Source organism: Cavia porcellus, unplaced genomic scaffold, assembly GCF_034190915.1.
Source record: "Cavia porcellus strain 051 isolate PalLab524CR breed Dunkin Hartley unplaced genomic scaffold, mCavPor4.1 scaffold_5, whole genome shotgun sequence".
Lineage (NCBI taxonomy): Eukaryota > Metazoa > Chordata > Mammalia > Rodentia > Caviidae > Cavia > Cavia porcellus.
In genome coordinates, this window is record NW_026947488.1 from 51,536,445 (window position 1) to 51,548,509 (window position 12,065).

At 36.4% G+C, this 12,065-nt stretch overlaps 1 protein-coding gene and 1 non-coding gene across 4 annotated transcripts in view; one reads left to right on the top strand and one right to left on the bottom strand.

The window, feature by feature from the left end:
• The window catches only part of LOC100725501 (zinc finger protein OZF-like), a 66,721-nt gene that overhangs the window by 8,392 nt on the left and 46,264 nt on the right, over positions 1-12,065 (bottom strand). For all 3 annotated transcript variants that reach the window (XM_013160038.3, XM_063248803.1, XM_063248804.1), the window contains 2 exons: positions 1,787-1,913; positions 1,531-1,594 (listed from right to left, as the gene is read on the bottom strand). In XM_013160038.3, coding sequence (XP_013015492.1) covers positions 1,531-1,594; positions 1,787-1,913 — 191 coding nt within the window. The remainder of the gene's footprint in view (positions 1-1,530; positions 1,595-1,786; positions 1,914-12,065) is intronic.
• Positions 90-226, top strand: LOC111753462 (small nucleolar RNA SNORA2/SNORA34 family). The gene has a single exon (XR_002788253.1). It is a non-coding gene; the product is annotated as a small nucleolar RNA SNORA2/SNORA34 family (small nucleolar RNA).

Below are 12,065 nucleotides of genomic sequence, written 5' to 3' on the forward strand. Positions count from 1 at the left end.
ACAAGTATGTGCCATCACTCCATGTGTTCTTTACCAATTCCTCTGTGAATAAGCTTTTTCAGGAATCACCTATTAAAAACTGTGTTCCCCTGGCCCTGAATCAAGGCTAGCAGCTTCCAGACACTGTTGGTTTCAAGCAGGAGCCTAAAGAGATGTCTTTCTATGGTCTATTGGCCATTTCAGAACTTGGGCAGTGAAATGATCAATTCATTAGAAAGAAACAGCTTGAAGCAACCTCCCTCTCTCCCTGGTGAGCAGCTGTGAGCGTGGCAGGCTTCAGCAGCCCAGGACGGGAGCAACCAGCATTCACTGGGATGCACACCATGCTGGGACCTGGAGCACAGGGAAACCAAGCAACCCCTCCCCCGCTGCTTGTTTTGTTTTGTTGAACTTCAATATACATGAAAGTATGGACAGCTATTTTGAAGAGAACAAGAGACTCTATGACAGCCATTAGTGACTTTCCTTTTGTCTGGTTTTGAAGACCTAAAATGCCTTCCTCAATCTATTCAGATCAGTTTTATACCATGTTATTTTGTATGAATTCTCTGTAGTTGAAGACATGGACAACTATTTGGAAGAAAACGAGACAATATGGTAGATAGTGAAGATCTCAGGTCATCTAGCTTTGAAATTTATATCTCTTACATTGCTTTATTATGTCCTATTTTGTTCTGTTTTGGTGTGTTTAATTTTACCCCCTTTAAACTAAAAAACAAAACCAAAAAAACTGTGCTCCCATAACGTGTGTATGCATGAGTCATTATGACTCAATTTTTAGAAATATACCCAGTAAAATTATAGCTCAATCAAATGTAAATTCTATTTTTTTTTGAGAATTTTCTACACACATTTCCATAGATGTTGTATTATGTGACATTTCCACTAAATACATAGAAAAGGACTTTGTAACAATTCTGGAAAATGAATGGACTGAATGTTGTGGAGAACCACTTGCAAACAGCTATTCAAAACAGTAGAATTTATTTGGATTTGAATAGTTCAGTATAGCTTCCCAACATGTATGCATGCTAACAAAATTTGTGAGATTAAATAAATCTGAACATAGTTTAATTTGCAGTTGGGTTTTAAAATTTTTAAATTTCTATTAATACCTATTTTTAACACATAATGACTACATTAATCACAGAATGTTGTTACATGTACAGAACAAAACTTAATACTTTTTTCATTCCCTTTCCACCCCCTCTTCCTCTTCCATTCATTCATCTATTTCCCTTCATTTTTACAAAATATCTTTCTCCCTGTTGTCTATTATGTATTATTTATTTTGCTCTTTCATTTATTCATGCACAATGACTACTACCATCCATCATAAAGAAGGATAAACTTGAGTCACTGGTGGGAAAAAAGACTGCACCTTGAGACTGTGTTAAGTGAAATAAATCACAAATGTAAGCATAAAAATTGCATGGTTTCTCTTATATGTGCAACTAACAATATAAATAGTTTCCTTGGCTTAAACTTTTTGCTCTCCCCTGACTTTTAAAGAACTTCAGTGTGAATTACCTTAGATTTCTCCTCCAGTATTGTTGCCACTCATCTTCAATTTGCTTGTCATCCCAATTTCTTCCTAACGTGTAGAAAAAGAAATATAGTAAGGAATTCCAACGTTAGATTAAAAATTCCAGGTAGATGCATGATACAATGTGATCGTACCTAGAATATTTATCAGTGTTTTCAAATTCCAATTAATAAAATTACACTGATGACCAAGAAGCAATGCTCTCTGATTTTATAAATTAGATAATAAGACCACTCTCACCTATAGCAGACACACTGCTAAAGGTTTCCCACATCACATCTCTGTAGAACTTCTTTTGGGATGAATCCAGCAGAGCCCACTCCTCCACAGTGAAGGTCACAGCAACATCCTCAAAGGTCACTTCCTCCTAAATCATCACACATATATTTACAGGAAAATGACTGAGAGTCACAGTATGGAACAAAACCATTCACAAAACCTGCAGCAAGACTGAATCCCCCACATGTTTACATCAAGTCTAGTCATAAGTTCTTTTTTTTTTTTTTGAGACGGGGTCTCGTTATGCAGTTCAGGCTGGCCTTGAGCTCATTTTGTAGCTCAGGCTGGTCTCGAACTCGCAACAATCCTCCCACCTCAGCCTCCCGAGGGTTGAGATTACAGGCGTGAGCCACTATGCCCGGCTTAGTCATAAGTTCTTTATCAATATCCATACACCTGCCTCACACAGGAGTTCTGAGGCTACAGCGGAACTGACTGCTACAGCAACATAATGGGAACACATTGGTTCTCCACTGATTAACCTAGTTTTGTCTGTGCACTGTCTCTAAAGCATGGTTTACAGAGGAAATCTGCAAGACAAACACACAAATAAAAACTGGAATAGATGACTAACTCCTTTGAAAGATCATAGAAAATTTCTTTTCACAACTTATTATTTAGGAAATTTGCTCTGTACTTCTCTGATTTTTTTTTTTTTTTGTCTTTTTCTTTTTTATCGGGGATCAAACTCATGACTGTCTGCTTGCAAGGCAGGCATTTATGCCACTGAGCTAAATCTCCAGCCCCCTCTGATTGTATTTAGACAGCACTTTGAAACCTGAAGCAGATTTTGTGGGCAAAGAATTAATCAAATAGTAAATAAGCACCATGAAGGACAGTTGAAATGTAATAGAAAACATATATTTTACTAGAGAATGTCTATAAACAACAAAATTACATTAAGAGTTCAATGATACAAAATGGCCACCTTTCACGCTAACAGAAAAAATTCTATGGTGGTGGAAGGGAGAAAAGCATATGATCAAAATATATGCATTGAAAACCAGTATTTTGCAAAGTTAACAGGTACAAATAAGACAATAAAGTTAAGAAAAAAACTGTCACTTCAAATTATACTTTCAACTCAACCAAAAACTAACTGCTCAATATAATAAATATCTTTAAAAATTGATTAACTAGCAATAAGAAAATGACACCTTGCTTAATATACATAGAAAGCATTCAAAAGCCTGGGATTTAGCTCAGCGGTAAAAGTGCCAGCCTGGCAAGCGCAAGGTGGCAAGTTCAAAACCCAGTACCAAAAAAAAAAAAAAAATTCAAAATGCAGTAGTTTAGGAATTGTATATTTAGCAGAGAGAATGACAAATGATCACAGAAAAGGAAAAGTCTTCAGTGGACCCATATGTACATAAAATATTGATTCATGATAGAGCTGATATGGTACAATATGGCAAAAGTCAAAATGTGCTTAATATGGGAGACTGGGAGAAACAGAAATGTCCAATAAAACATTTTCTCTTCCACGTTTCATGGACAGTAATTAGTATCATCTTGAAATGTGAACAATAAACTTGAATACTTGAGAATTGCAATTTCTTGTACTTATTTTGTTGTTTTGAGAGAGTCTTACTATGTAGTTCAGAATGGCCTAGAACTTTGTATGCTGCACCCAAGGCTCACCCTGACTCCATGATCCTGCCTCAGCCCCTGGAGCACTAGATTTACAGGCCCATACCAATATCCAGGGCTTTTCCTGTGTGATTCCTATAGTAATTCATTCTGGAGATTCTAATGGATCAAAATCACAAGAATTCTGCATTGTGATAGGTACAGATGGTAAATTTGAGTAAAGGAGCAATTGACATAGAACTATGGTTATCAATGGGGAAGATAAGTTGAATCAAATAGGGTTTCACCTGGCTGCTCTTCACCACTGCCCAAAGCCCAGTTAGAAAATTTCCTAAAGGTTTCCAGGATGTTTCTTTTGTGATTATAACTAAATCTCATCAAAAGAAACACTTTTGGAAAAAAATTCATCGCAAAATATTTACAAAAAATTACCACAGAGAAAGAACACATAATTTATATGTGTTTGCCAACCTTCTCATGTGGAAATATGAAAGATAATTCACGTATTGGACAGCAGTAAAAGAGGTGGTATAGTTGCAAAACTTAGACCCCAAGACACCCATCAAGCTATGGTCTGAATGCATGGTGGCCACCAAGAGGGGAGCAGGTTAGAAAGTCAGAGAAGCGAAAGATGGACATCAAAGTCAACTAACATTTAAACGTCCTATTTACAGTGAATTTGATGCTCAGCCCTAAGAGGAAAGGCCTTCACGTTCAGGCTGGTAAAGTTAAGGCACAGAATCCAACAGGATGTGCCAAGGGTTATGACTCACATAACTCATGGCTCAGGAAGTGCAACGTGCCAGAATCTTTCCTGCTTCTGACAATGGAAAGAGAAGAACACAGCCCTTTTATAAATCTTCATGTTTCAAGGAGTTCTGACTGGGAAATACGATATTTTCTGAAAGCCTAAAACCCTGGGACATTTCTACATCCAAATTCTTGGTAAAAGCGAAGTTCCTAATTTCAACCACTCCAAGCTATGTTCCTAAACCCTGAAAATGAAATAGGATGGGATTTTAACTTTTACCTTATTACACTAAGCAAATGTTCACATATGAGCAACAAACAATAAAAACACCACAGAGTACAGAGGAACGGGAAAGCATATCCCAGAAGTGAAAACAACAAATGAACTGAAAAGAGTCTCTCAAAAAGATCAGTGAAATATCCACATAAAGACAATCAGGCAACTTTCTTCCAAATTATGGGAAAACGGTAGAGGCAACTAGATAAAAGTAATTAAAGGACAACAGGAAAAAGCTGTTTGTATAAAACTCCATCAGTAACAATTTCCACATTATCAAAAAGACCATATACAACTTACCCAACTGGAAAGAATACCTTCAATAAATCTACTGCCATGCATTCTATTTGTATTAACCAAGAAATTAAGTTTAAGTGAGTAACATTAGGGCCTACACTGGATTGTTAGAGGTACTGACAAATAGAATTAGTGACAAATTCTGCATTGGATGGGAAGTAATTGTGAACATGGTAAGGCATATGAAACGAATGTTATTTAAACATGAGTTTAAATAAATTATAAAAGGACATTGCTAACATGGAAAAATCAGAAAAAATTAGAGGACAGAGGCATGGTGGATATGGTGGATTCTTAATTGACAAAAGCAAATGGAATTACGCAAAAATACTCCCAATTAAAATAAACAGGGAACAAATAAGACAGATTAAACAGAAAACGAGAACAATTTAAACTAATGGAAAACAGTAAGAAACATGCTATATAAATTGCCAGTATACACCCTATGTATATATTATTTGGATAAACAATTAAAAGTGACAGTAGATAAAACATCCAACTCATGTTCTCCATTAAAAATATCTACATAGAAAAGAACTGATGAGCGTAATGTTTTAAAAATTTGTAATTTTATTTAGGCAAAATAAATAACTAAATAAGTTTGATGTTTATTCATAGCCACTGCTATGAATACAGTTAAGAACACTGTCATCTACTCTGAAAATCAGCACAGCACTTCTTTTGCAGTATTCAGACTACAAAAACAAAAGGTTTGTAGTATTATCTGTTTGATTAGTTTTACTGACAATGCATAATTGTTTAAAGGAATCAGGCATTAAATTATAAATAAATTCAATCTCCATTTGTCAACTGAAAAGCACACAAACATAAAGAAAAATATAAAATACAAAGTTATGCAAAAATGGAAGCTGGTCTAGCACTGATTAAAGAAAACCTTTTTAATGTGACACTACTCATTGTGTACCTCAAAGAAAAGAATTACAGTATCAAATACAGTATCTAAGGAAGTTCTCTAACAAAACAATTCTTATATATTCCACTAAAAACAAATTCAAGTAACACAAGACAATGAACCTGAAAGTAAAGGGAAAATCATAGAACAACAACTACCTCTGAAGGTTTCAAAATACCTCCATCATGAATTAGTAGGTCAAGAAGTCTGTAATCATATCTCAAGTGGATTTGTTGCGTATTGGAAAATACTTCATGCAATACATGCAGAGTACAGTCTCCTTAAAATCACAAGAAATAGTCTCCAACAAATGATATTCCAAGAAACAACAGATTTCAACATATTCAAAGGAAAGCACATTGTGTTGATAATGTTACTCTCACATCACAGTGGAATGAAACTAGAATCCAAGAGCACAAATGCAGCTAGAAAATTCCTCAGAATTAAAGATTAAATCATAAATATTAAGATGATACACGTTTCAAATGAAAAATTCAATACAATGTTAAGTATTTGATGATGTGTAAACATGAATAGATATCTTAATCATGTCTAGGGGTGTTTCTAGAGAAGATATCAATTCAGTATTTAAATATTCCACTGCAAAACACCTGAAAAAAGGCACAAGTAATAATGCAAATCACTCAGCAGATAATAACAAATTCACTGCTTGACAATGACATAGCACTATAGACTATAATGAGAAGAAATTATTGAAAGTATACAAGTAGGATTATTCAATAATTAATGTCACAACTTACACTATAAAAAACAAAAATCCTAAAGTTGTATCAATGGATATAAAGAAATCACAGAAAAAAAAAAAAACTAAAGTTGTTAAGAATAAAATGCAATAGAGAAAACTGATTTTGCTAACTTATGACACTACAGGCTGGAAAAATTAAAAAACAAGTAACTATTAGAAGACACTACAGCATGGTATACATCCTAGCTTAATATACAAAAATCTGTGAATTATGTATCACCTATAAGCAACTGGGTTAGTGATTATAAACATTACACCATATGAACCATAGAATGATATAGAAAGAAACAATTTTGCACAGGTTAAAAGCCCACATATGAAAATGCTCAAAACTAGAGGTAACATTAAAGATAAAATCATAAAGAACCATGTCCATATAAGGTGTTTATCCTTACATAAATGGATTTGGTTATTCCAAGTGTTGGCAAATCACACAATAAAAAGCATGTTTTCATACAACATCAGACCAATTCCCCACAATGAATGTAACATGCACTGCAAAAACACGTACTAGCCGGAGAACAAAATGGTAATGTGCAGAGTGTCATCTGCTCAGTTTCTCCAGAACAAAGTGCTGAGTCTGAAAACAGAAGCCCGGAGAGAAACAAAAGGGAGTCTAGGTCACAAGGGCTCCACACAAGAACTGACAGAGAGACTTCTGGGAGAACATGGCGGACAAATAACAGCAGCCATGGAGGCTCTCTGAGATTACCAGTTTAGAATCCAGGAGCGGTGCCGTGTGAGGAGTCCTACGTGAGGGGAGATGTACCCTGCTGACCCAGGAACGAACTAAGCTGAGAGAAACCAACTGGAAATGCAATCCTGATGCTATAACAGGAACAGATAAAAATCTCATTGAGGAAGCTGGATCCCGCGCAATTGGAAGCTGCGATTTGAATTTCCTGCTGCCAATACTGCGTCCCAATTCGCACAGCAGGGAGAGAGACGCACGAAAGCTCTGAGAGCTGGAATCGGCGAAACAAACAGCGTTGAGAGTGGGATTGGCAGGGAGCCCTGCATCGACCTGCAGTGAGTGAGAGAAATGGGGACCCTTTCATAGACTAGGAGGCTCCAACAGAGGACATTCTGGGAACAGCAGACTAGCTGGAACAGGGCCCTGCAGTGACTTTAGTCGCATATTCCCCTCTCAAGCAGGATTGGTGAGGAGCACTTGGCCTGGTGACACCGCGGACTGAGATCCAGTGTAGGCTAGCCCAAATCAGGTCCCTGCGCCTGGCCGCGCACCCTAGCAGTGAAGGACTCAGTAGGTTGACCTGGAGGGGCGGGCCCAGCAGAGGCTGCCCAGGTCTGTGTCTCCCTAGTACACTGCAGTGGGCGGGAACACCTAGCCCGCGGATTCAAACAAACTGTAACAGACAAAGAGAGAAAAAAAAAAACTGGGCCTCCTACATACACTTGTAAGGAAGAACAAAAAGTAGGGGAAAAGGGAGCAACAAGAAAGGGTCCTCAATCCCCAATGCTAAGAACACTGATGCAAGAAAGGTAAATGCAAAAGAGAATGAAGACAGAAAACATGCAATATCAGACACGGCACCTACAGACATAAAGCAGTATCTCCGGAGACTCATAGATGAGTTCAAAAATGAAGTATTTAAAGAAATAAAGCAAGAAATAAGTAGAATAGTTAGAGAAGTACTAAGTACCGCCCAAGAAAAAATAGATGGTGGAATGCAAGAACAGAAAAAAAGGGGAGAATTGTTTGATGGAGAAAATAGAGAAAACATAGAATACAAGAAGGAGGTTCAAAGAGATTACCAGGAAACTAAAAACTCTATCAAAAGCTGGCATAACAGCTTGAAAGAAACTAAGGATAGATTATCAGAACTGGAGGACAGATTTGTAAGGTGGGAGCATGAAATGAAAAACTTCTTAAAACAAGAAAACAAACAGCAATAATACAAAGACTAGAAGATGATAAGAGGATCTATAACTTAAGAATAAAGAAGAAGTAGGGACTCAAACAAATGAACTACAAAAGCTATTCACAGAAATAATCCAGGAGAATTTCCCTAATTTAGCAAAAGGTAAAGATACTCAGATGTATGAGGCATACAAGACCCCAACCACTTACAACCCAAACAAAGCTACACCCAGGCATATAATAATCAAAATTCCACAAATCCAAAATAAGAAAAGAATATTAAAAGCCATCAAAGACAAGAAACAGATCACTTACAAGGGAACACCCATCAGAATTACAGCAGACTTCTCAGCACAAACCATCAAATCACGAAGAGCATGGGGGGAAATAATTCAAGCTTTGAAAGATAATAACCTCCAGCCAAGATTGATATATCCTGCACAACTGTCCCTAGAAATTGATGGAAAAACAAGGTGCTTCCAGGATAAAGAGGAACTAGGACAATTTGCAACCACCAATTCAACTCTACAGAGAATACTTCAGGACATTCTAAAAAAGAAAAATACCAAGATTCCAGAAACAGTGGCAAAGAGACCACAATGAATGGAGCAGAAAGCGAAATGAAGAAGACAAACTGACAACTAATGACAGAAAAAGAGTTCAACAGAAATGAGGCAGAGAAGGTGCGCTGTTTTGTTGTTATGCCCTTTTTTTTATCTCAATCTCCCTTTTATTATCTACTTTTTCATTTTTATCCCTTTAATTAAGGGGAAAATGAATAAAAAATAGCAGGATATATTATAGTAACCCACTTTGATTTCATATTAACTTGATTTGAAACTCTATATTGCTCTTACCATCTTGTTTTGACTGATTTTCCTCTATTCTATTATGCTTGATAGTACCAAGTTTGAAAGTATAGGCAACAACTATGAAGACAGTAAGATTCATTGTGATGTCCATTCTGGTTGACTATTATCTTCTTTTGAAGTCCTCTAATGTCTCCAATGTTTTGGTTTTATTGGTCTTATTCTTTACTGTTTTATTCAATTTTATTATAACTGATGATATAGGCAATTCTTTTTAAGATTAACAAGAGGCATTATGGTAACCATTGTTGATCACCTTGTATTTTGTTTTTACATTATGTATTATGTCCATCCTTTGATTTGACTGACTCTGTCCTGGTATGTCACATTTGGTTTTACTTTCTTAAAATAAAAGTAATAGAACTGTGGGAGTAATAAAACCCAAAATGTATGATTGTCATTGTACAAAAGAAAGGAAAAGAAAGTTCTCTAAAAGATACAACTGCACATATATTTAAGTGTATAAGATAGATAACCATATTACTGAAGTTTTGTTGAATCTTTGAAAAAAACCGTTTGAAGTCTCACTGTTTGAAAGGCCCCTCTATATGCTTTAATTTTGTAACTTCAACAACTATTTCTAAGATGAGAATATATAATTAACTAGTGATTTCCTACTGTTTATTTTTTCTGAAATTCTGTATAACTTGAACACTTTTTCTGTTTTTTTTTCTTTTTTCTCCTTAAATAAAATAAAATAAAATAAAAGAACTGACAGAGAAAGAGAAAATAGGATTCACTGCTCCAGGAGAAACTGCAGCTTATCACTGCAGACCTAAGGCCATGTAGTGTGTCTGGACCAGCTGTGTGGCTGACCTGTTGGGTCAGGGTCAGCAAAAGCAACTTTGCTCCTTGCTAGGAGCCTGGGAGAGTCCTGCAGCCCAACCCACAGTCATCAGTTGGTGAGTGAACCATAGTGGCGCCCCATGCACTACTGTGCAGAGCAGTATCTGGTAGGCAGGACCACCACTTTAACTCAAAGAGCTCAGGGCTTTACCCCCAGCAGCAGAACAGCCCCAGGGTTTCACCAATGCCAGTATCTGTGAGTACAATGAGGGAAGGGCTATCCAGTCACAATATATAGCTGACAGCTGGAAAGAAGACTACAGGTATCTTGGCTGAGAAGTAGGAGCTGAGACCCAGAGTCCAATCTGGCAAACACCAAAAGCCAGTCGTAGCCCTAGCTATAAAGGACAAGAAGCAGGCACCTACTCTGTGGTGAAAGTAGGCAAGTGGCCTTGGTATACCACCTCCACCCTGGTGCCACGCCCACCTTGGTCCATTGGCATATGCAGGCAAGAGGCCTTGGCTGGCTATAGGACAATGGCAGCCCTCGGCCCCTATCTGAGTTTGATTCCTGGTATAGAAATATACAGCATAGAAGAATAATGCAAACCAGGAAAGCCCAACATAGCAAAAAAAAAAACAGAATCTACAAAACAGAGTCAAATAGATATCCTGCAAGTTTATAAAACCAAATGAAGGAAACTAAAGATAGGATAACAGAACTAGAAGGCAGAATCATGGTTAGTGATCATGAAAAGAAAGATCTTGAAAATAACAAGGATATTTAGAGAAGAAATAGCTGAAAATTTCCCGAACATGAGATTGGAAACTGAAATTAGGATCAATGAAGCATACAGAACTTCAAATAGCCATAACCAAAATAAACTACAACCAGACATATAATAATCACCATCCCAGAAATTGAACAAACGAATAGAATATTAAAAGCTGTGAGAGAGAAAACACAGAAACACTTATAAAGGAAAACCTATCAGAATCACAGCAGACTTCTCAGCACAAACAATAAAGTCAAGAAGAGCATGGAGTGAAGTATTTCAGATCCTAAAGGAAAATGATTTCCAACCTACACTGATGTACCCTGAAAAACTGTGCTTCCAAATCAATGGAGATTAAGATACTCCCATGACAAAGAACAGCTGAAGGACTTCATGATCACCAAGCCAACCCTGCAAAGAATACTGAAACACACTTTAGATACACTTAGGAAAAAACCACTAAGCAAAGCAGATAACAGAACAGAAAGATAAAGATGCAACAGCAGAAAGACAACATGTCAAAAATAAACCAACATATAACAGTTATAACCATTAATGTAAATGGTTTCAATGCACAAATTAAAAGAAACAGACTGGCAGAATGGATCAACAAACAAAATCCAACCATATGCTGTCTACAAGAAACCCATCTAACCCAAAAGGATACTCACACACTGAAAGTCAAAGGAGGGAAAACAATACTTCATGCAACAGGAACCCAAAAAAAAAAAAAGCAGGAGTACTCATTCTGCTTGTAGACAATGTGAACTCTAAACCAATAATGATCAGAAGAGATAAAGAAGGTCATTACATACTGGGTAGGCGAAAACTTGAGGAAGAGATAACGATCTTAAATATATATGCACCAAATTCCAGAGCACCCAGTTATATAAATCAAGTATTAACAGAAATGAAAAACCAAATTAGCAGAAATACAATTATAACAGGAGATCTTAACACACCATTGACACCAATGAACAGATCAACCAGACAGAAAATCAGCAAAGAAATAAAAGAACTGAATCACACCTGTGAACAAATGGACTTGATAGACATATACAGAGTATTCCACCCAACAACAGAATACACATTCTTCTCAGCAGTAAATGGGTCATTCTCTAAAATAGACAATATATTAACTCACCAAAACATATTTAAATAAATGGAAAAGTTAAAATTATCCCTTGTATTTATTGGATCATAGCGCTATGAAATTAGAAATTAATGATAAAAGATACTCAGGTACTATGTCCATCCTTCAGTTCTAACTGACACTGTTTTGCTTTTATCACATTTGGTATTTTTTTTCTCTTCAAAAAAAAAGTTGTAACAAC